The sequence below is a fragment of the Rhinichthys klamathensis genome, unplaced genomic scaffold (assembly GCF_029890125.1).
Source record: "Rhinichthys klamathensis goyatoka isolate OS25496 unplaced genomic scaffold, OSU_Roscu_1.1 h1tg000254l_1, whole genome shotgun sequence".
In the NCBI taxonomy this organism is placed as follows: domain Eukaryota; kingdom Metazoa; phylum Chordata; class Actinopteri; order Cypriniformes; family Leuciscidae; genus Rhinichthys; species Rhinichthys klamathensis.
In genome coordinates this window covers 2,625,889-2,649,873 of record NW_026606776.1, presented here as the reverse complement: position 1 = coordinate 2,649,873, position 23,985 = coordinate 2,625,889, and the positions used below count along the sequence as shown (strand labels likewise).

Genomic DNA, 23,985 nt, shown 5'->3' with positions numbered 1-23,985 from the left:
ACCTGCTGTGTGTCCCAGGTGCCTTCAACCTCCTGAAAGAAACATGTTTTCCCAGGTAACTGCACACCCATTACAGGAACAGTCTTTCAGCCCCTTGAGATACAATTACCTGAATTTGTATCGATACTCAGCTCACAAACAAAGCTTTAACCTATGTTTTTCAAGGTGTTAACAATGTTTACCTGTGTAAAGAGCTGTCTCAGCAGATCACCCAGATTGTTGAGGTATCTGATGCCTATTCTGTGCTCTCACCTCGATAGAAATAGGCTATGAAAAGGAAGTTGTCGGTGGGGTTGCCCAGGGAAACATTCCTTCTAGATACATAATATTTCCCCCGGTTCAGTTTAGTTTCCCACAGTACAGATCAGGGAGTATTTGTGCCAAAAAATATTGGATTGAGTTGCTACATTTTCTGCTCTTTTTTCTTTCTGTGTATCAGGTATATTATATGCACCCTTAAAGACTCGTATTTGTATTATTTTATTTTCTTCCTTGAGGTCCAATTACAGTCTGGTGATGATACACAGGGCAACATTTTGAGCAATGTTGCTGGGCAATCTTGCCGAGCGATTGTTGCTTGGGCACTTTCCCATTGAAAATGGGCAATACATTTCTATCTGGATACTTTAGGTCGGTCGTGGGCTCTGTGTCTAATCTGGTTGCCAGTTGATGGCAACATTGCCCAGCAACATTGCTCAAAAAGTTGCCCTGTGTATCATCACCTTTAGTCAAGGTTGCTGCACCAAACAGTCAGAGCGATCCGTCAAACACATCCGTTGTTCATGAATGGTTTGAATCGCGTTGTCTGCGTTAACCCAAAGAATATTTAATGGTTGCTACGCACAACGCATGATTAGCTGTACATAAAATAAGCTTTTTTAAATGCAAGTTGTGCTATAATTTAGTCAAAATAACTTCCTCTCCCTCTTGCGTGTTTACCGTCCCGAGGGCGGTGCCTGTCACTCACAAGAGATCACAGCTATGGACCTTTTTCACATTTCCGCCCGGTTACACCGTTATACGCCCGGTAAGCGGAAGTCTTCATAGTTGGGTAAACTTTTATAGCGGTGAATGAGAGACTATATTAAATATATTTTTGTGTTCTCATTTGCTTAAATAGCAAATCGAAAATTTAAAAAGATGGAATAAAACACAGAGAGAGTTTGTAACGGCAGTCAGGAGAGAGAAAGACGTCAACTACGTCCCAGTATTAGAAACACCCTCCGTGCATCGTTAAGTAGTTTCTTGTAATTTGATGCAAAGGTAATATAATACAAAGTATAGTGTTATACATACATTAATATATATATATATATATATATATATATATATATATATATATATTTAAACGTACTATTTACTATGTGGATGACCGCTACAACGCGTCATCACAGTGAAAAGGGTCCATAGCAGATCGCAACAATCCAATCAATGCCCATTGGACAAAAACAAATCCTGCCTTATTTTTTTTTCTTGTTCAAGAAGCCTTTTCACTTCACAATAGGGAAGAATTTTAGGGGCCGTTTTCCCTCACCGTTTTCAACTAAAAACTGAAAACTTTTTATGCCTTTTGGCCGTTAATTTACACGACAATAATGTTTTGGGGGCCTGAAAACGCAAACTTTTGAAACCGGGTTTGAAAGTGCAAGTTTTTGAACTACAAAAACGTGAATTTGTGAAAACGGTGACGTCATGCGCATGCGTAATACATGTTCAGTCTAGACGTGTTGTGTTTCTTTACAACGTGACTTTAACTACTGACCCACCTGACATGCATAATACAGGGTTTTTAGTCGTTTTCACGGATCCCTGTGAACGGGGTCATTTTGACAACGCATTTTTAGTAGTTTAAATTTACCCTTTTTGCCCAATTTAAATGAACGACCTGCTTGTGCTTGAGTCATGAGATCCTTATACAATTAGCAATAGCAAGATTTTTTTTAGCATAAATAACCCTCATTTCTCTTAATAGTATTCCTTTCATGACTAATTGGACCGAATTTCTTTACTCAAATAGGCATTATGTAAACATACGCAAAAGCTACTCATCAGTCAACACGAGACGTTTTTGCAGTTTAGCTGAAATGTAGCCTAGCGTATATGATGTTTATGGACTTGGGAGGACCTCTAAAAGTTACAGTATGTTTTCATAGTACAACTCTTGATATGATCCTTTCAACAAAATGTACACGTAACAGAGACAAATGCTTTGTTCTACCGCATAAACTTTAATGAAAATGTATGCTCATAGGTGATCTGCACCCTTCCCCCCTGAATAAACACACATTTTTTTTGCGAGGTCTCATCTGGTAGTGTTTAGGCTTTCGGAGGTGCTGTATCCCAGGCACAGAAATTGGATCATCCCGTTGGGGTTCGGCTATAGCAGAGGCCCCCACAGCAACACTTTGTGCCTAACAACCAGCATGCACATTATTCATGTTAATTACACGCATTATGTTTGAACGCTGTTGTAGGACACAACGCCTTGCTATACTTTTTATACACCGACACACAAACCACAAACACAGCGGCCTTCTCAAGTCCTCAAGGTAACAATGATGACTGAATCTGAAGGTCTGAAGCTGAAACTTTGAAAAAACATGTAGCTTCAAATGGACACCGTTTATGAGTGTTCCCTTTCTTTCCAAGAACCGTTCTCATTACATCCCTCTCTCTTTTGTATCTCATCTCTCTCTCTCTCAATCTCATAACTTTATCCACCCTTTGCTGTTTTTCCAACACCATGTTTCACTTTTCCTCCTGCCTTAATATCTGGCCCTTCCTGGAATCAGACACTTAAAATAAACAATCTCTCTGTACAGCATAGAAAGGCCCTCTCTCACTCCACACTGACATTCAGCAGACCAGGATCATCAACACTGTAACTGAAAACACACCAAATCATAGGGAATAATGTTACTTTTGCATGAAAACTCATCTTTTTAGAGCTGCAGTCTAAGGAACATTTCAAATTTTACGTATAGAATTAACATTAGAATGATCACATCACACACACTAAGTTGTTCCGGATGTTCATCTGTGTCCAGGTCAGAGTGGATCAATCCCATAATAACATTGAGATCCTCAAAGTAATTGCTTTAGATAATAACATTGTGCTACAGGAGTGGTTCTCAAATTATTTATCCTGTGATCAAATTGGAATCTTTAAGTATAGTCACAGCATTCACAAACAAAGAGCCACATGTCATATTTTGATAAATATCAAAATTTTTGGATTTCGGTATTTTAAAGTTGTCTATCAAGATAAGTTAAGCTTAGTTTTACATTGTAAGGCCACATAATTATTTTTTCTATGTCCTGACAAAAAGTACCAAAAAGAACATTCAAAACAAAACAATATGTCGCTTTTTCTAAGGGGAAGTGTTATTAAATTATATATATGCATTTACATTTATACACTGGTGTTCAAACGTTTTTAGTTATTAAGATTTATGTTTTCAAAAAGAAGTTTCTTCTGCTCACCAAGGCTGAAATTATCAGATAAAAAAACAGTAATATTGTGAAATATTATTACATTTTGAAATAACTTTCTATTTGAATATATTTTAAAATGTAATTTACTTCTATGATTCAATGCTGAATTTTCAGCATCCTTAATCCAGTCTTCAGTGTCGCATGATCCTTCAGAAATCATTGAAGATATTTATTGAAATTTTTTAAATATATATATTTTTTATTATTCGGATTCCGTCCTCAGACTGGTCTGATATATAAATACCAAAGTGCTGTAAGTTTACATTTCTATATGATATTCCTTTTTATATATTATGTTTATTGTTATCAGCTGTATTTCCCAACTGATATTTATTTATTTTAAAATAAGTAGCTCAGCTAAGACTTGAAAGGTGTTGCTGCCATCTAGTGTTCATAAATGGAACATTCCCAAGATCATTTCCTACAAGATTTACATGTGAACACAAACTGTTTTATGACACATTTTATTTATTTAAAAAAAAAAAACAAGACAAAAGCAAAGTCATAATTCTTCTATATCCACAAAACCATCTGGACCAAACACCCTCGCCTCTCTCATAGCATTAAAAAAATATAAAATTGTAGGAAACGAAACATGAGTACAGTGACACTGTGGCCGTATTTATTGTGTGTATGTAAATGATGCCCCTGAGTTCTAATCAAACAACACGGTTACCCATTATTTCCAGGCTTTGAAATCCATTATTGAGGTTAAAAGGGAGCCAAATATTCAAGACACGGCAGAATAGAAGGTGACAGCACAGATTCAAACAGGGGCAGCACAAATTCTTATACATTAGACAAAACCATGCAAAACAAAACCCTACCTGTCCTTTACAACAACACAGTGACCTCCCTCTTGCAATATCCCGTAAGACACATGCAAGAAAAGGGAAGAAACATTTGACACTTTTCTAACATCAGACGACAACTGCACAAATAAACCACCTCTGAACATCTCAGAATGGAAAGGTTTCCTAATGGCATGTATGCATGTTCACTAGCATTAAACGAGTCAGTTTTGGAGATGTTCAAAAACAATGAAACAGAACTCTTAACGATGGCCAAATACATAAACAGAAGTGAGCAACAGGAACACCAAAGCTGCCATCAAAAATTTGTCTTGATTTGTTGATTGGATTTAACAGCATAATGTAAAGGTTTTAGCATTGCTTTATGGATAAGCAAGACTGTTTTCAATCAGCTCAGGGCACAACACAACATGTAAACATGTGTCAATGGAAACCGTGACCAGAATCCTTTAAAAGAGGCGCATGAAGGCAGGGATTGGTTAGCGCAAACGCAGAGGGGAAGAACATTTCCCACCCCAACTCTTTCAAACTCAGCAGTCCTACCAGATTATCTATTTGATCCAGATGGTTTTTTTCTGCTTCCCTTTGAGGTAACAGCAAAAGGAAACAGATGAAATACATGTCATACATACAAAATTATGATAAAAATAAAGAGCATGAAAAATAGAGGTCTAGTCATTCCGACAGCCACCGGTCTGTTCCTGATACACCTCGATCACGTCCTCATCTTCCATTCCCAGCTGAAAGACAGACAGAGACAAACATGGTGAGCAGGATCATGACTGATTCCTCTTGTGTAGCTGAAAGGAAGTTTTCAGCAGTTGTGGTTATGGCCACCAGCTGGTCAATACCGTTGTAATACATCATCTGTCAAAAAATGTTGGGTTTTCATTCAGTCACAGAACAGAAATGAGCTACTTTTAAAGTCCCCTATTACGCTTTTTCGGAACCTATCATGCAGTGTGTAATATAGCTGTTTGTGTATGTAAAAGTTTTGCAAAGTTTCAAAGATCAAAGTGCACGATAAATGGAGTTATTGTCTCCCAAAAGAAAGAACCGATTCAGAACGGCCTCAAACGAGTTAATCCAGTCTTACTTCCTGCTCAAACCTACGTAGGTTTGTAACAAATTTGCATAATGCCAGCCTATGGTCTTCATTGGCTGCCATTGAAAAACGTCTACTTTGACCCTCAAACACTGTAGTTGTAGCTGAGGCCTGGTCGAGAAGACACCGTTTCCTGTGCCGCAAAAGCAAATCCACTTTACAAGCACTTTTTGTTGTGTGTCTCGCACATGCTGAAAGTGGTCAACCAATCACAATAGACTGGGCCATCTGACCAATCAGAGCAGAGTAGACTCTCGGAAAGGAGGGGTTTAGAGAGACAGAAAGAATCCTTGATTGAACTGTTTCAGACACTGAGGTAATGCTGCAATGTATATTATGAGAAAATTTTATGTTTTTTGACCTTGGATGCATGTAAACCTATTGTAGGAAACCTGCAAAACAAAACTAGGATCAGAAAAGGCTTTATGTAAACACCTGTGAGGAAAGAACTATATTTCAATACCCAGATTTTATATCGGACACCATGTGGTGACCCAAAACAGCATACCACGTTTATCCTCATTGAAAATAAACCCTTATTTATTGAACCCCTTATATATCATGATGAAGCCTGTCCATGTTGGCATCTGCATAATTTGGCTAGCTTCTACAAAGTGATGGATGATTTATGGCAAAATACCACAGAGTTTGATTGGATCTCTTTAACTTGTTGCAGTTTTACTCATAGAACTGTATATTGTACCTCTTTGGGGGTCTGGTTGTCTGCAATTCTCTGTCCCTCAAAAAGAAACCTTAGAGAGTTCATGGGTACACCCTGCAAAAAAATGCAAAACAGGAAATTACACCTGCAATAAAAAAAAAAAATTTGAATACGTATCTAAATGAATACCAGCATACACTAGCCATGTATAGGATATTTTCCTGTCTACTGCAGTGCAGCTCTGATATAGACATACACTAGCCTTAAAAAGTTGAAGTCAGTAAGATTTATTTAAAAATAAATTAAAACTTTAATTCAGCAAGGATGCATTAAATTCATCAAAAGTAACAGTAAAGACTTTTACAATGTTACCAAAGATTTCTATTTCAAATAAATGCTGTTGTTTTAAACGTTCTATTCATCAAAGAATCTTGAAAAAAATTATCATGGCTTCCACAAAAATATTAAGCAGCACACCTGTTTCCAACACTGATTATAAAATGAAATGTTTTTTTGAGCACAATATTAGAAGGATGTGACGCTGAAGACTGAAAATTCAACTTTGTCATCACAGGAATTACATTTTAAAATATATTCAAATAAAATAGTAATGCAATAATAGTTCACAATATTGATTGGTTAGCAAAAAGGACTTCTTTTAAAAACCCAAACTTTTGAACAATGGTGCAGATAGATTTAATAAATCCCTGATTTGGAAAAGAATTTGAGCAAATGTGTGCAGGTGATCACTCACCTGTCTCTGACTGTAGGATTCCTTCAGCTTCTTTAAATGTGTCGTCATCTTCACTTTGAAGTGAATTTCACTGTTGTCCTGCAAAACGAAATGAAATAAAATCTGTTTACTACTTAGAAACTATATTAGCAGCCCATGTCAGCTTGGACAGTACTAGATGACTTAATATTACCAAATAGTGATCTGATAACCTGAATTGCCTGAACTAGAAAGCGCCTCTATTTACCTGACCGATCACTTTCAGTTTAATATATTCTCCATCCTTCTTCTCGCCTCCATCACTTGAGGGCTTGGTCTCCTATTTAAACAAAACAAGAGTCATTAGATTTTGCATGACATGTTGTTTTGTATCATATGAATCTAATAATTATTCAAGGAGTGGGTTCAGTAAAACATTCCTAGGATATATTATACTACTAGATAGATGTGATTTTAATAAGTTATATTAGTGCAGAACAACATTGTCAGCCTGATGTAGTTTGTTTGCTCAGTATTTCATTAATATCTAAGAAACTGTAATAAGCAAGCAGTCCTTTAACAGTAAACACACAACTAGCCCTATTACAGTAAAGCATCAAGGGCTGATAATGCGCCCACAAAACAAAAAACAACATGTCCAAATGTTACACAACTTTTCCTAATTAACATTTCTAAAATGAATGAAAAAACAATGGCTCAAATGTTCAGCATGGTCCATCAGCTCAAGCCTATATGAACTTTGCTTTCAGGGCCCAGAGCAGCTAACTATAGCACCCAGGCTAAGTGAAAGATTTGAGAAAGAAATTCGCCTCTTTTTCAAGTTTACAAACAGAGTAAACGGGACTAATGTACACAATTCCTGAACCAAAGACAATATAGGGGTTAAACACTTTGGCTGTTTATTCAGCAAGACTTTCCCATCCACAGTCAGTTAGCTAAGCTATGGAAACAGACAGGCTAAAAGATGGGCCCTCTTATTTTCATTTTCTACAAGTCCGTCTTTCTCTTCTGCTCTCCCAAACAAGTTCGATTCTACAACATATGTTTAAACTCACCGTATCTGACATGATATTCCGCAATATGCAGCCCTCCTTTGGAACAACACTGCTTGATATAAATAATGAAGTAAAATGTGCAGTAATGTGAGGTTTTGCTAGCAGACTCACAACACACCGCCGTTTACGTCATTGGAAAGGGGCGGGGTTTCCTGAGGATCGTTGACCCAAATAGCGTTGTTTTTCTCATCGCGCTCTTTCTGATTGGTTCCATTTGCCGTCGAACTTCGAAGAGAATATTGTTCGATACTTCGGGGAAACGTGGGGGAGGCATGTACTGTGCAAGGCAGAGAGATCTTATCCATTTTTACAAAAAGATTCGAAAGATTAAAAAACACATAAACACTGTTAATCCACTGAACAACCATTTTTTTTCATGTTAGACTGTGCGTATTCAAACTTAACCAAAACTAATGAATACACAATATAAGCACATGGAGCTGAACATCTTAAAAATTAACAGTAAGGAGTTAGTTTTAAGTGCATAACATGTACACGTGGTCCTGTAAATTACAATGAAAAGAACATGAGAAAGATTCCTTCAGATCAGACGGTAATGCACATGCGCAATGTTGTATGGTAGTACTGCGCATGCTCACACTGTCCCCATGTGCACCTCGTGGTGGAGAGAGACTCCTTGTAGCGGTAGCGGAAAGCTCTCAATGTGGGGAGCGCAGCCATAAACTTGTTTTAGAGCTAGAAAAATTATTTCATAATGTTAGTGTTATTTGAAACTGCCGCCGGCTATGCCATATTCAAGGTAAGCATATTCATTATGTTGAGAAAATGGATATCGTGACTTTTTTTTCATTAGTAGTCAGATTTTGAGGTTTCTGTTAGCTAGCCGGCGTAGTTAGCAATGCCATCAGAGTCTCGGAAAGTCTGAAGTTAAATATTCTTACTATTTTCGTGAATACATGTGCTATCTTTCTTTGTAACTCTATACATAACCAATTTGTAAAGCGAGGCTAGTAAGTCACGGTTCAGCGTGTGTCGTGTGGCCTGCACTGCAGAATAGCCACGTTGTGTCTTCGGGACTCGCTCACTGACTGTTAGTCGCGTTTAGACGATTTTCAAATCAACCAGAAGTGCAAAACGTTAATGCACAACATTGTACATCACCGAAGAATGCTGTTGTACATACATAAACGACTTTTAAGAAGCTATTTAGACTTTAAATGCGGCATGCTTTTACTGGGGCAAGGGTCCACATGGTCTCTCGTGTCGAGAACTTTAGGTTTTGAGGCAATTTAAGCATTTCAATCGTGACAGAGATTGTGTAAGTACATTTTAATCATCAGTTGTGAGAATAAACATTCTTCTGTTGTGCAGGTCCTGGATGAACAGAAACTCCAGCAGGTGGACAGCCTGTGGAAGGAGTTTGAAACACCAGAAAAAGCTAACAAAGTGTGAGTACTTTTGAGAATATATGATTTGTCCATGTTGTTTTGTCACTGAAATGCCTGTGATTTATATAGTATTTATTTATGGCAGAACTACATGTCTTAACCATTCCCACTTTCATGGGAAACCTGGAAATATCAGGGAACTCTAAAATGGTAAAAAGGACTGGAAAAAGCTTGGGCATTAAAGGCATAGTTCACCCAAAAATGAAAACTATCCCTTAATAGAAGTATTAGTCTTTAGAAATATTTTTGATGCATTTAGATTGAGATATTTTATTGGACAGTTAATCATAAATGTATTCAAAATCCTTATTTATTAACCACAAATTGGTAATCTCACTGCATTTCCTTGGTTGAAAGGGGGAAAAAATCTGTTATCTCACGGTTTCCCAGTCTTTGAATGTTTCACACATTTTCCTTGAGTGTGCATTCAGTAACAACCTTTTTGTTTTTCAGTGTAAAACTGAAGCACTTTGAGAAATTCCAGGATACAACAGAAGCTCTTGCAGGTAACTATGCTGAACTGAAACTTTGACACCTGTAGTCCTTAATAAGCTTTATTCATATATGCAAAGCAGTTTAAATGTCCATCAGCTGTGTGTCTATGATGTATCTGTGTATCTGACTCAAGCATGAGGTCGTCAAACAGTAGTTCGTCACTACCACTGAGACCACAGATTTCCTTTTATTTATCTTAATCTAAATATGAGATTGAAAATTAAAGGCAACATAAAAATAGGAAAAACTCTCATTCAAAATTCTTTTTTTTTCATGTCTGTATCAGCGGCCACGGCGATGGTGGAGGGGAAATTGGGGAAAAGTCTGAAAAAAGTTCTCAAGAAAGTTGTGGCCAAAGAGGCTCACGAGCAGCTGGCAATCACTGATGCTAAGCTAGGAGGAGTCATTAAGGTAAATGGCGGGTTTTCCACAATTTTTGGGGGAAATGTCAGTACATTCCAGTGCGGTTTTAAATCAGCTCTGCTATATGCATTCCAAATGAAATCATGTTACTGATATTTGCCCTATGAAACACTACAAGCTGTGATGATGATGACCATTGTGTCATGTTGCTGAAAAATCATGAGGCATTTTTGTCACTACCTCATCTGAGCTTGTTTATACCTGGAAAAATCATTTGGTAGGTTTATGGTTTAGCATCAGGTCTGGTAATGCAAAGATTGTAGGTTTCATTCCAGGAATTTCAATATTGTGGTGCACTAAGCTTCATTAAAACAAAATAGCTGAGACTCTCTGCCGCCCCCTGCAGGAGAAGCTGAACCTGAGCTGTGTGCACAGCCCTGCTGTGGCTGAGCTCATGAGGGGCATCAGAAACCAGATGGAGGGGCTTATCACAGGTCTTTCTGCAAGAGAGATCAGTGCCATGTCTCTTGGTTTGGCTCACAGGTTAGTTTGCACTTGAAAATCAATGATAAATCTCAATTTAAACCATTCTTGGTTCACGTCAATGATTATTTTTGCTGACCGACTTCTGTGAGGATATTAATCAGCATTCGTCACTACCACTGAGACTTTCTGAGCAGATATTTACATCAATCTCAACATTCATGCTTTAGTACAGCAATTGACTGGGTTTTTTTTTATTTCTTTCCTCAGTCTTTCACGTTACAAGCTGAAGTTCAGCCCAGACAAGGTGGACACCATGATTGTTCAAGCCATTTGTAAGGAATACTTTTGTTTATATATTTGCACATACTTGAGCACATGTATAGATGGCAGTGCTTTAAACAGCTGTACCCCTGGTTCACTCTTACCTTGCCATATTCTGCAGCTCTGCTGGATGATCTGGATAAGGAGCTCAATAACTACATCATGCGCTGCAGGGAATGGTACGGCTGGCACTTCCCAGAGATTGGCAAGATCGTCACAGATAACCTGGCTTACTGCAAGACTGTCCGCAAGATTGGTTAGTACACACTCGAAAGCATTTGATGAGGATGTCTAGATTACATCTTATAGATGCTCTTCCTTTTGTTGGAAAGAAAAACGTAATTTCAGTTTTCCTTATGAACAGTGATGTACACTGAGGTCTAAAAGTCATAGATTAAATGTAAAATAACCTGGAAATAAACAGCTTATATAAACTTAAAAGAATAAGTTTAATTCAAATTAAATGTTTTAGGGTTTAACATTTTTTTAATTTTAACTTTTTTTTTTTGTGGGAGGAATAATTAAATATTATATGAATAAAATAAATATTTCACATGTTTAAAGTTGGCATGAAACGGAAGTTGCGCTAGTCTTTTTCTTCCCTATTTTGATGTATATATAAGTAAAAGAGCTTCTCGATCAAGAACACAAGGTGGGATTTTGTCCATCTGTAATTGATTTATATGGTTGTGGTTTGCTATTGGTCGATCTCATTTGAGTGAGTGGTTAACCTGCCCTCACGCCAGTGAAGAGAAGAGATGTCGCTGCAAGAGGGAGTGGAAGTTATTTTGAATAAAAATATTTACTACAAACAAAACCCCACATGAAATTAAAAATGATGTAGCTCAGAAAGTCCTTTATAATAAATACTGCCCTATTCCATAAAAAAAACAAGAATTGTCTATTTTGATATACTATGTATTCATAATTCCACCATGTAGGTGTTCGCACAAATGTGGCAACAACAGACTTGTCTGAGGTTATTCCAGAGGAGATTGAGGCGGAGGTTAAACTAGCTGCAGAGATCTCCATGGGAACGGAGGTGTCCGAAGAGGACATTGCCAACATCATGCACCTGTGCGATCAGGTTTGTTGAACAAAAAACAAGTTTAGTATAAATAGTTTGTCACCTTGTTGCCTTTAAATGGTTTACATGATTAGTTCCGTTGTAAACTGGAAATTAAATCTCATTCTTTAAGGAAACTCGTCACCTCTTGTGAATTTCCCCCCCCTCAACCTCTAGGTGATAGAAATATCAGAGTATCGCACACAGCTGTATGATTATCTGAAGAATCGTATGATGGCGATTGCACCCAACCTGACAGTCATGGTGGGAGAATTAGTGGGAGCCCGTCTCATATCCCATGCAGGTGAGCACTCTTTGGTCTGTAACATGATGCCACTGGTCACACAAGATGAAATGCTGAAGTAAAGCTTTGACTCTTAACTTGACAGTTGACAGGTTAAGTTACTTGTGATTAAACCTCTACACAGTGTCTAATATAACATGTATATTTTTAAACTTGATTTGTTTTACTCATCAGGATCCCTGCTGAACTTGGCCAAGCACCCCGCGTCCACCGTACAGATTCTAGGGGCAGAGAAAGCTCTGTTCCGTGCTCTGAAAACCCGTCGGGATACGCCCAAATACGGTCTCATCTACCACGCCTCTCTGGTGGGGCAGACCACAGCCAAGAATAAGGGTAAAATCTCCAGAATGCTGGCCGCTAAAACGTCCCTTGCCATCCGTTACGACGCCCTGGGGGAAGACACCAATTCAGAGATGGGAATCGAAAACAGAGCCAAGCTGGAAGTCCGATTACGCTACCTGGAGGAGAAAGGGGTTAGTTGATATGGGATGCATTTGATCTTTAATCATGTCACAAGCAATGATGAGGATGACTTTATGTCACAGTCCTGAAAATACCATGTGGGTCATTAAGTCACTATCTCTTCTGAGCTTGGTTTTGTTTAATCTTTTATATGTTGTTATTTTATACAGCACTCTGCTAAAGTTTCAGTGTAAATATTTGCATTTGCAGTCAGAATGATAAATCCTTGATAATTAGTTGTCTATTTTCTGACCTAGATCAGACGCATCAGCGGGTCAGGCAAGGCTCTGGCAAGGGCTGATAAATATCAACACAAGAGGTGAGTTTTCCTTCATCCACATTGTTTTGGGTCAGTAAGAATTATTATTATTTTATTTTTTTTGAAAGAAACATTCATTCAGCATGAATGCAATAAATTGATAGTTGCTTTAAAGACGTTTACGTTGTTACTAAATTCTATATTAAATAAATGCTCAGTAAAAAAAAAAAACATTTATCATGGGAATAAGTTGCAATTTAAAATATATTAAATTATTTCAAATTGCTTTAATATTAAGCCATATGACTGTTTTTACTCTTATTTGATTAAAAAAATCTGTAAATTTCTGCAAGGAATTTATACAGGCTTGTCATTATTTTAAATCCCTGTCACCTTTTTTAGTCACTGGCAGGGTTTTGTGTATTCACTCTCCGAACAATTTTGGCTGTTACAAAGATTTAATGAGTACTTTCTTGATAGTTAATATTTTATAGTTTTTAAACTTATTTATAGTATTAGTATAAAGTATTTATTCATTATCATTCTGCTTTAACCATCTGATACTCAAAGAAAAAATTATTGCAATTTTTTGTATGACATTTAATCACCAGCCAAGCTTAAATTGTGACAGCCCTGGATTTAAGTCTCTTCTTTTTACTTCCTGCCAGTGATGTAAAGGTATACGACCCATCTGGTGACTCAACACTCCCCACCACCTCGAAGAAGAGGAAGATTGAAGAGGTAGAGGAGGGTGATGAGGAGGAGAAGCCAGTAGAGGCTAAAGCCAAGAAAGTAAAGCGGGAAGCCCCCGCAGAAGGTAAACATCCATACAGCAGAACACTGAGATGACTGGTGTTCCAGACACTTGTTAAATGCAGATAAACATAAAATGAATATTAATCACAGGAGAAGCAGAAACAGAGACACCAAAGAAGAAGAAGAAAAAGGAGAAGAAAGCGGAGGAGACGACTGCAGCCGCCCCAGCAGAGGTGAGGGGGTGGAATGATAAATTCATCTCTGGTTGACGGTGCATTTAATTCTCTGAATCATTAATATTCCCACATGGAATTATTATTTTTTTTAATTCGTTTAGCTTATCTACGGACTGGATTTTACTGATGATGTGTGTTAAGTAGATCTTGCAGTTTCTTATTGCTGCATTTACTTTATAGATGACAAAAAAGAAAAAGGAAAAGAAACGAGCAGCGGAGGAGGAGCCGAAGGAAGAGCTGGAAGAAGCAGCAGTCAGTCCAGTAGAAGAGGTAAGAGCCGTGATGACAAATACAATCATGTTATATTTTATACTTCTGTAAGTCCTAAAACACATTTGTTCCCTTTACAGACAACAGAAAAGAAGAAAAAGAAGAAAAAGGTTAAAGAAGAGGATGAATAGATGAATGGGACTTCTTTTCCATGAACTTTGTTGTATATAAAATTACTTTTATAGAGTTTTGGCCATCATATGATGGTCACATCCCTTTATTTTGTGCCTGGCCCAGTTCACATTCACCAGTTCAAGCGGACTGTTTTCTTTTCTTTTAGGCAATTGATTATTTTTAATTATAGGACATTTTCTCTCCATATAGCTTGATTGAGAAAAGTTCATAAGATTTATGATTCAATGCTCCTTGTGTTGAATAGTACTGGATCATTCAGTTCAGTTTGTCTTTTATAAGTGAATGTTTTTAGTTTAAAGTGAGAACAGGGTCACATAAAAGAAATCTCTGCGAGGAGTCAGTTTTGTCATGTAAAACTGAGTCATTTGTGTCTCAAGATTATTAAATACTGTGTTTCTAGCATGTGGACTCATTTTTTGTTGTTGGATTGAAATACAAGTTTTAGAAAGATATTGGCCATTGAACTTTCACCAAAGGACTGCTTTTCAAAATCTGTAATGCTGCACTTTATTTAAAAATGTTTAGATTCAAATCCAATGTATTTGATTCCAGGATGATCTCCTTCCCAAAGAGGAAGAAAAATGTTGCTTACAAATTTAGTGGAGATGAAACTCTGGACAATGAGGACATTTAGCCAAATCTTAGGATGGAGTATTTCATGTTTTATTGTGTGTGTGTGTGTGTGTTTTACATTCCACTGTGTTTCCTCCTCTTTCCTTGTTCCAGTAAGATCAGGCCAAGTCAAGAAACTTGGCCAAAATACAGCATAAATTTAGCCAGCCATCAGCATGCACTAGGTCTAATGAGCAGGAGATAGAGCAGCTATTTTGATTATCTGTCTAACATGAGAGGAAGTGACAGAATCTGGATATCACTGAGCCAAGATACAGTAAATCACTGTTCTTAAGGAGAAAGCAGTGCATTTTTAATATTCGTAGGCAAAAAGCTAAAGAACATTGTGAGTGGCTCTCAAGATCTAGATCAGTTATTCTCAACCTTTTAAATCATAGGCTCCACATTGTCCAAAGTCACCATGACTTTTCTAGTTGTTCATGATTTACTGGATAAGGATGAAGATGCGTATACATATTTTATACTCTTATTTTTACCCTATAAAATGCTTTAGAGCTCTGCTTAGCTGGAAACTGAAGACAATGGGAAATTTATGCACCGTAGGAAATCTGTAAAATAACAGAAAAATGACCCGCAGCTCATTACTTAGACATTATCTGTAATTTTTATGGACAATGCAGAATAAAATTCAAAATACTGGTAAAACACCTGCAAAAAATATGGAAAATTCCTTCAAATTAAAACAGTACATTGTGCCCTATTTTTGCAGATTTTTTTGAGTGATGGAGTGAATTTTATTTTGGTGTACTTTAATAGTTTTGTCTTATTTAAAAAAAAAAAAAAAAAACTTTTTGTTTTGAGGCCCCCTGACTGAGAACCGCTGATCGGAACTTGGCAAAATAAATTATAAGTGTGTGTGTGTATATATAAGATAAAAGAAATTGCCTCCCACTGCCAAATGCTTTTTTCCAGCAAATTTCTTATTTTGTAAATATTTGTTTGAACATTTGGCAAACAGAAATGGAATGACGAGTCCCTAAGGGGGGTCTATATTAAAAGTGTCAGTATCTGTGGCAGCAGCTGCTTAAATAACTGCAGTGCATATCGTCCTCATAAACTAGCAGATTCACCAGTTCTTGCATGTGAGATGTACAGTACTCCACTCTTCCACCATGGCACTTGCAAGTTCTCGAATATGGCTGGTAGACGGTTTGGCACTGCAAGGACGATCAGCTGTCTCCCAGTAGCACTGTCTTAGGTGTCTTACATTAAGGACATTGCAGTTTATTGCTGTGTTCACATGTGCAGTCCTCATGGCTCTTGCAGCAGGACTATGGCATGTTCACACAGGTGATCAGGGACCCTGGACCTCTTTCCCCTGGTGTTTTTCAGAGTCAGTAGGAAGGTCTCCTTAGTGTCCTAAGTTATTGGAACTGGACTTTAACTGTCTACCGCCTGTACACTGTTACCCCCGGTTTCACAGACCAAGCTTAAGCCTATAGTCCCAGGCTAAAATGCATGTTTAAGCTGTTTCAACTGAAAGCAACACACCTTAAAATAAGACAAATCTTAAAACATGTCAGTGCCATTGTTTTGTCTCAGGATGCACACCAGTATATAAAAGTTCCTGAAATTAGGGCAATAAGGCCTAATCGTGGCTTAATCTAAACCCTGTCGGTGAAAAGGCCTTAGTCTCTTAAGGACTGTTCCACAGGTGCAAGTGCAAAAATCGGTCATGGTTCATTGTAGAAGCATGAAAAACATTGTTTAAGCCCTTTTTAATAAAGATCTGTAAAGCTTATTTGGGCAAAATTATCTTTAAAATACAGTATCCTGAAAAAGGCACATTTCTTTCTTTGCTGAGTTTACATGTTTCCTTGGATATTAAAGGTGTTCTTGATGTTTCATTATAATCATCATGGGTTTTTGGAGAATGAGCACAAAGGTTATTTTCTTGAAAATCCAAGAAAATAATGGAGACCATTAAAAAAGAGCTAATATTGTATCAGGCTGTAATACTCGTTTGGCTCTAATTGGAGCCTTTCGTTTTAAGTGTTGACATGTTTTCCCCAAAGATCCCAGAATTTCCTCAATGCTTCTTGCTGAGATCGCTCCTTAAATGGTGAGAACGAGTTGCGGTGGCAGAGATTCTAACGCAGCAAACGTTTGCCCTCGTTCTCTGGCTCCGTAACCCTTGCCTTAGTAGCGCAGTTCTCTCTGGTCCATTTTGGCTATTAACATGAGAAAAAGGTTTTATCAGGAACATAGACAGATTTATAGAGTTAGCCTTGACCATTTCATATGGATGGGAGCCCAAAGACCTGGAGCTCTGAATATGAATAATTGAGGATAGGCATGTATGTTCCACACCACAAAAATACAACACACGTATATGGTGGTTGACATGTTTTAACCGGTGTCTTCCCAGAAATGCCATTCATTTTGTAAAAATAACTAATACTTGTAGGATATTAAAAGTAAAATAAGATTAGATAGAATCTATCTAGATAATAATAATGTGGGTATTTAATAACACAGAATTAGTTTGTTAAATTTCCACATTATTATTATATTCCACATTATAATTATATTGTTTCCCACATTTTAGTACAGTCATCAAAACTATTAAATAACACAACTGGAATTATGTAGTGACCAATAAAAAACAAATTCTGTCTCATATTTAATTTTCTTCAAAGTCAACAGCCTTGGTCTAGATTCCAGCATTCTCTGGACATTTTCTCAACCAGCTTTATGAGGTGCATCCTGGGATGCTTTTAACCCTCTGATGCACAGTGTTGGGGAAAGTAATGTGTTGCAATATTTCGTTACTCCCAAAAAAGTAACTAACTGTTACCTAGTTACTTTTTATAGAAAGTTACTTTTGCGTTACTTTTTTTCACCTGGGCTGGGCTTGCTTGTTTGTTTTTTTAATAACAAAAGTTACATTTTTGGCACAAAAAGTGAAATGAATAAGCCTCAGGCTGAAGGAAATGCAAAGTCAGTCAATGGGAAAACAAAGTAACTTGCGTTACTTATTTGTAGTAGCGTTACTTTATAGTTACTTGAAAGAAGTAATCTATCTAGTAATCTAAGATTACGTAACTTGTAATGTGTTACCCACAAAAATGCTGATGCATGTTAGTGTAGTAGGAAGACATTTTTAACCATTCAGGTTCTGAAGTTACATGCAAACCACCATAGATGATGACCTTTGACCCCTACCCATAACTCTGCATGTCTGTCTTCTCTATGTCATTGTGTTTTTTATTTATAACAACATAAATTCAACGTGACTGATGAAAGTGAAGTACATTTTCTATCTATATTGCAACAAACGCCTCGAAACACATTATTTTGATAAAAGATTCGTTTTATTCTTGTTTTGAAATAAAATGAAACATGAAGATGTTTTATCCATGCATGGGTTAAACAGTATTGAAGGAGGTCCCAAATAAACTTCAACCATTTAAGAATTAGCTTAGACCAAAATGTTTTTAAGATAACGAGAGACATAAATTCAGTGTGTGCAAACATTTGACTGGAAGTGTTCATTTCCCTCATTAAGAATTTAGAATTTTCCTGTTCATCAATAAAAGAGGGTAAAGCAGTGGACTTAAGGTTCAACTAAGTCAAAGTTAACAATCATAGAGTCTAATCAACCTCAATCTGTTCACAATAGCTGTCATACAGATCAGTGGCCCACATGATGACGTAATGATGACCTGCAGAACGTACAGAGGTCCAAACCTGGATGAATATTATCTTGAAAGACATGCATGCTTTATAGAATGCTATAGTTGCACAATACCAAACACGGCAGTGCATCCTCATTCCTAAGAGTAAGTGCTCAGTAAATGGTTTGTTTTCCGAGCAAATACCGTAAGAGAACACTGTAACTTTTGAAGGGGAAAAGTATTCTTGAATGGGTTTTACTGCCTGTAATAATTTTAAACGATCTGCTGAGCTACCCATGATTAAGAGGACATGGGGGTTGTCCACTCATGTGTGGTTACCAAATGTTCCCTATAACAATCCTCCCTTCCCACTAATCAAGACATTCATTTTATTACTATCAAGCGCAAAACATGCATATTAAACCCAAACACTCAGGATACGGGCAGCCTGCAGAGATAAAGCGATTTGTTAACTTTTAGTTAAGCTTTGAATGGGAATATACTTATCTAACTTTTCTTCCCTACAATCAATATAAGTTGTTCAAAATGATGGGATATTATCCCATGACCTAAATTATTTACTTTATCTCTTAACATTTTTAATAATGTTAACTTTTTTGTGTTCTTGTAAAATACTTGTTAATTTTTTTTGTATTCCTATTATTAATACTTAATACTTAATAAAGTCGCCAACAAATAGTACAAATATTCTACATAATTAAACACACCCTAATCAAGTGATATCCTAAAATGAAAAATTAAAACTGATGTGATATTACCACAGATAATTTGTTTGTACAAACGAATACAAATTAGTTGACAGTTATGCACTTACTATGGAAGACTGGGACAAGTGAACAACTGACTATACAGTATATATGTGGGGTAAACAATTATATAGTGATTTATCAAAATAAAAGGTAAATAATGTGGAAACATAACTGATAAAAGAGATCGTACTTAAAAAATTGTGCTCAAATCTATATTTTCCATTCACAAAAAAATGGAACTGTCCAACAATTCTCAGTATTTCAGTCCATTAGTCTGCTTTCACCTTAGGTGGGCAAGATCCCTCCTGACTGATCTGAGCTCCCGCTAGTCGCTCTCCTATGTTCCCACAGTAGAGAAGTGAACGCATGGGCCATTTCTGTTGAAGAGGATACAAGTACATCACTTGGATACCTTCAGAATGCTTATAGATTGGCTTAGTTAATCAAAAATATCCAAATAAATCCTTAAAAAACCTGGAAGAATGTTACACAATATGGAACTGTAAAATAATCTCAAGACTTTTTGTCTACAAGGCCCACCCATTGTCCATAACAATATTTGAGCCCTCCCCTCACTCACAATTTCTACCCAATAAAATATTTTGGAGCTTGGCATAACTAGAAGGATGTATTTTCATTATAAAAATAACCAAATACAGTTTTTCTAAGTCGCTTTTCTCAGACCACAACTGCAATTTTCAAAACTACTTGTTCAACCTCCACATCATCTTGTGGACATCATAAAAGCAATTTCTCATTCTTTTGGACAAATTAATGCTATTGATTATGTACAAATGTCTGCTGTTACCTATCAATTGCTAATGTCACGTTGATCAAAATATATTACACTTTTCTGTATAATAGAATGTTGTATGTCTCTATGTTTTCTTGATGAGTCTTACTCCTCAAAATATCTAGGCATTAGTTCCTTGCAAGAGTCATTAAATGCAAAATGATAAGGGCTGCTAGTAAACCATGTTCTCAATCATGACCTTATGGCCGAGGCAGGTCGAAAGGTACAGCCAAATGTTGGGAGAACAACCGTGTCCTCAATCATTCAAACGTTTGTAGGCAGAACAGTTATGTAATCAGACAATGTTCACTGTAATACTGTATACTTACTGTAATGCTATATTACTGTAGTCCACTTGCATTTGACATTATACATTAAATATACTTTAAAGAGACATAATGTAACACACTACCACACACGTACACATAGTATGTGTGTGTGTGTGTGTGTATCTATATAGAGAGAGAGAGAGACTGTCATTTTTGTAACAGTGAATCCTGTCCAGTCTCTTGCAATTAATATCCCACGAGTAATATGTAAATTTGTATTGTTGAAATTTATAAATGCCATACAGCTGTAAAGTCTTGAGCTTTTTTTTAACCATTGTCATCAAAATCTTAGCCATAGTTTACATCTGAAAATACTGACAGAATACACTGTTATATTGACAACATGACTAAGCATTTTTGATTGTAAACAATGACACAACTTGTCATTCTAATGGCACTGATATGTTCATTGACAAATACTGTTGAGAGATGAACTAAGGAGTTTGAGAAAGTTACAGGCTATTGCAGGTAATCCATTGTGTGATGCTGCTTGTATGAATTGTTTTGAGAAATGCACTTAATTGTTTGCCAATCTTAAGGAGGATTCGAGAAATGTACCAAAGCGACTGAGAAAAACTGTAAAAAAGAAATGCCTTGATTTTTAGCGGTTTTAGCATTTTGAATTTTTCATAATTTCATGCTTGTTTCGCCTTATTATAAATAATTTTAAGTCATCTTGAGACCCCTTAGAAGTTTGTTGAGGCCCCTTAGTGTTCCGCAGCCCCCTGGTTGAGAACCACTGCTCTAGATAGATAGATAGATAGATAGATAGGTTTCACCTTCACAGGATGCAGGTACTCTGCTCTCTGCAGGATGGGATGGTCCCCCAACATCCCATCCTGGTCCAGGGTTTCGGTCAAGTGGGCGATGTAGTTGGTGGCCAGGACCAGCACGTCCAGCTTGGAGAGTTTTGTGTCGGGAGGGACGGAGGGTAAAGCCGCCTGCAGGCTGTGGAAGGCTTGTCTGAGGTTTCGAACACGACTCCTCTCTCTCGCTGCATTCTCAGGAGAGTTCTGGCTCTTATATGCCCTGGATGGAGTTGTCGGCCCAGACTTTGCCTAAGACAATCCAAAGGGATGAGGGGAAACTTTTTGTTATGTTTTGTGAGTCTTTAGAGGGTATAGGTCCCACTTTATATTAGTTGTCCGTGTCTTTAACTTCTATGTACTTTGAAAAAAAAAAACAGTTGTTAGGTACTTATTTATTGTTTTCATGTTGTATTGCAAAATGCTTTTGAGGTGCATGTACCTATATATATATATATATATATATATGCACCTCAAAAGCTTTTTGTGTATATATATGTATAGGTAACACAATAAGTGCATTGTTTCTAATTATTAATTGAAATATTAGTAGTTGAAACTAACATAAAGTGGGTCTGAAATCTGTTATACAGTATAGGGTCCAAAAAGAAACCACTAACAAAAACGCTTCTATTTTGATTTTTTTGACAAACTTTTTCATCACAGATTATATTGTTAGCAATTTTTTTTAGCATATATTGTAATAATATTAAAATTAATATTTATTTGATAGTTTTATTTATAATTTATAATATTATTGTTGTATATATTAATTGAATTATTAATATTTATTTACGAATTTCTATTTAAAAAAATCAAACATTCTGCATTAAACTATTTGTGGGACTAATTTTGAAAACAGTCACACTATGTGAAAAGTCAAGATATTGACGTTTGATGTGCATGTTAATACACAATACAAACCAAACTGATGATTTCTCATTACTCTTTATAACCAAATGATTTTAAATCCCTTTGAGCGCTATAACCATCCGCTACTCCGTTCACTCACCCACTTCTTTGGCTCTCGATGCGTTGCCTGTTTTACGCATGGTTGTGTCCATCTGTGCGTCCTCACACTCTTTCCTCCCATCTCTCCCCGCTCCTGTGCCACATCCTCTCGTACCGCTCGCTCAGCCATGGGAACCAGCGGCGAGGCCACCGAACCGGTCTCTAAATGACAGCACTTTAGTGTCTCCCTCGAGCTGCGTGAAGGGGCTCTTCCACCCAAAGGCCCAATGTCCACTGCGCTCGGCTCCATCCCCTCCCTCTGCCTTATCTGGTGAGGTAATGTGGGGATCTTCAAGCGGTACGTTATCTCTCGCCCTGCCTCCCACGGGTGCTCACTGCCAAGGGAGCAGACTCAGGAGAGTTGCATGGTGTCCCCAGGCAGGTCGGCAGCAGCGGAGGGTCTTGAGAAAAACAGAGAGACCTTTTGCAGCTGCGGACCCACAGCAGACGCAACCTTGACCCCTCGGCCTGCTGGGGCGACGTGACCTAAAACAATGAAAAGTTACTGTGTCGGCTGTCAACGTGATGGGTGTTGATCAGACTGCATGGGACTAGTATGTCAAGGATATCTGGATAAAGAGACGTGATGATACATTTAAACATGAGATATTGCTGTTACTCTAGACCAGTGATGTAGAAGGACATGGGTATTATCACATCTGCTGTCTAACTGCTACTGGCTGACAAGACATCACGTATTTGAAAAGAATGCAGGAAAATGGAACAAAGTTCTTTTGTACTTGCACAATTTCTTGAACTATGGATTTGGTGTTTCTAGTCACAAAACGCATAAAAAAGACTAGTTCCATCTAATCTATGTTAATGTTCGAAATAGTATTTCCCCGAAAGGAAATGTTCATAGCTCAAGTTCTCAAGATATATACACATATTTATACTTTCATTCTTCTTTAGGGGAAATAACAATAGAATGAAATAAGAAAAAATGTCAACATATGCCTAGTAAGAGCATGAGAGAAATCACAAAACTTGGCAATGAGTATGTCTGGGTCATATTTCAACAATTATATATATATATATAATGTTAAATGCAATGTTTATATTGGGGGTATGATTGTACTACTTAACTCTTATGATAAAAAAGAGTTAAAAAAAGAGTTGTTTTTTTAGGTGAAAGTGTTTCACCCATAAAATTTGGTTTAAGAAGAATTTGATGAGAAATCAAATTTAAATTCAGATTTTTGATCACAGACTTTGGTATAATGCGATACATTGTTCAGATCTCTTCTGTAACTCTAGACATGTGAGATTATTTGTGCTTTTTAGGAAAACAAGATCTGAGAAGCAGGAGAGAACAGGGATTTTTTTTATTGTGCTGCATCTCATTGCTGTGTTAGTGGAATAACCGAAGTATTAAACATATCTACAGATGAGAAGTTTATTTATGTATAATCTTATTACTTTTTAAATTCTTTTTATAACTGTGTCCACTGTATATCCGACTGATTGCAATGTATTCCTCCTTTTGATTCTAAACTGAACTCAAATGGCACTGAAAATTGGGTAAGACAAGAGACAAACATAAATTACTTACTTGGGGAACTTGAGAGATGAAACCATGCTGATGACCTGGGTCTGTGGTGGA

The 23,985-nt window shown here is 37.0% G+C and overlaps 3 protein-coding genes and 2 non-coding genes across 5 annotated transcripts; 3 read left to right on the top strand and 2 right to left on the bottom strand.

Moving 5' to 3' along the window:
• Positions 1-3,943: 3,943 nt before the first annotated feature.
• On the bottom strand, positions 3,944-7,970 carry sumo1 (small ubiquitin like modifier 1). Its single transcript, XM_056267014.1, has 5 exons — positions 7,862-7,970; positions 7,054-7,125; positions 6,828-6,905; positions 6,116-6,187; positions 3,944-5,047 (listed from the first exon to the last, which is right to left on the bottom strand). Exons 1-5 carry the CDS (start codon positions 7,871-7,873, stop codon positions 4,979-4,981), a joined length of 303 nt encoding a protein of 100 aa, XP_056122989.1. The 5' UTR covers positions 7,874-7,970; the 3' UTR covers positions 3,944-4,978.
• A 495-nt stretch (positions 7,971-8,465) lies between these two features.
• On the top strand, positions 8,466-14,825 carry nop58 (NOP58 ribonucleoprotein homolog (yeast)). Its single transcript, XM_056266934.1, has 15 exons — positions 8,466-8,621; positions 9,194-9,270; positions 9,724-9,776; positions 10,052-10,176; positions 10,535-10,671; positions 10,882-10,946; positions 11,057-11,191; positions 11,877-12,022; positions 12,179-12,305; positions 12,480-12,778; positions 13,025-13,086; positions 13,695-13,843; positions 13,933-14,015; positions 14,199-14,288; positions 14,369-14,825. Exons 1-15 carry the CDS (start codon positions 8,577-8,579, stop codon positions 14,417-14,419), a joined length of 1,644 nt encoding a protein of 547 aa, XP_056122909.1. The 5' UTR covers positions 8,466-8,576; the 3' UTR covers positions 14,420-14,825.
• Positions 10,301-10,384, top strand: LOC130101415 (small nucleolar RNA SNORD11B). The gene has a single exon (XR_008808987.1). It is a non-coding gene; the product is annotated as a small nucleolar RNA SNORD11B (small nucleolar RNA).
• Positions 12,817-12,901, top strand: LOC130101416 (small nucleolar RNA SNORD11B). Its single transcript, XR_008808988.1, has one exon. It is a non-coding gene; the product is annotated as a small nucleolar RNA SNORD11B (small nucleolar RNA).
• A 4,681-nt stretch (positions 14,826-19,506) lies between the features above and the next one.
• On the bottom strand, positions 19,507-22,811 carry tcf23 (transcription factor 23). The gene is made up of 3 exons (XM_056266960.1): positions 22,384-22,811; positions 21,345-21,623; positions 19,507-19,820 (listed from the first exon to the last, which is right to left on the bottom strand). Exons 1-3 carry the CDS (start codon positions 22,630-22,632, stop codon positions 19,713-19,715), a joined length of 636 nt encoding a protein of 211 aa, XP_056122935.1. The 5' UTR covers positions 22,633-22,811; the 3' UTR covers positions 19,507-19,712.
• Between the last annotated feature and the right edge of the window lie 1,174 nt (positions 22,812-23,985).

Bases quoted from the DNA above. Each gene is read 5' to 3' on its own strand.
- sumo1 (XM_056267014.1), bottom strand. The intron at 6,906-7,053 runs GTAAATAGAGGC...TTCGTTTTGCAG, and splicing joins AACTGAAAGTGATCGGTCAG to GACAACAGTGAAATTCACTT. The intron at 6,188-6,827 runs GTGAGTGATCAC...ATTTTTTTGCAG, and splicing joins AATCCTACAGTCAGAGACAG to GGTGTACCCATGAACTCTCT.
- nop58 (XM_056266934.1), top strand. From the start codon at position 8,577: ATGTTAGTGTTATTTGAAACTGCCGCCGGCTATGCCATATTCAAG. The intron at 12,023-12,178 runs GTTTGTTGAACA...CTCAACCTCTAG, and splicing joins TCATGCACCTGTGCGATCAG to GTGATAGAAATATCAGAGTA. The intron at 12,306-12,479 runs GTGAGCACTCTT...TTTACTCATCAG, and splicing joins CCGTCTCATATCCCATGCAG to GATCCCTGCTGAACTTGGCC.
- tcf23 (XM_056266960.1), bottom strand. From the start codon at position 22,632: ATGGAGCCGAGCGCAGTGGACATTGGGCCTTTGGGTGGAAGAGCCCCT. The intron at 21,624-22,383 runs GTGAGTGAACGG...GGATTGTCTTAG, and splicing joins ATCGAGAGCCAAAGAAGTGG to GCAAAGTCTGGGCCGACAAC. The intron at 19,821-21,344 runs GTGAAACCTATC...CCTCTTCAACAG, and splicing joins AGTACCTGCATCCTGTGAAG to AAATGGCCCATGCGTTCACT.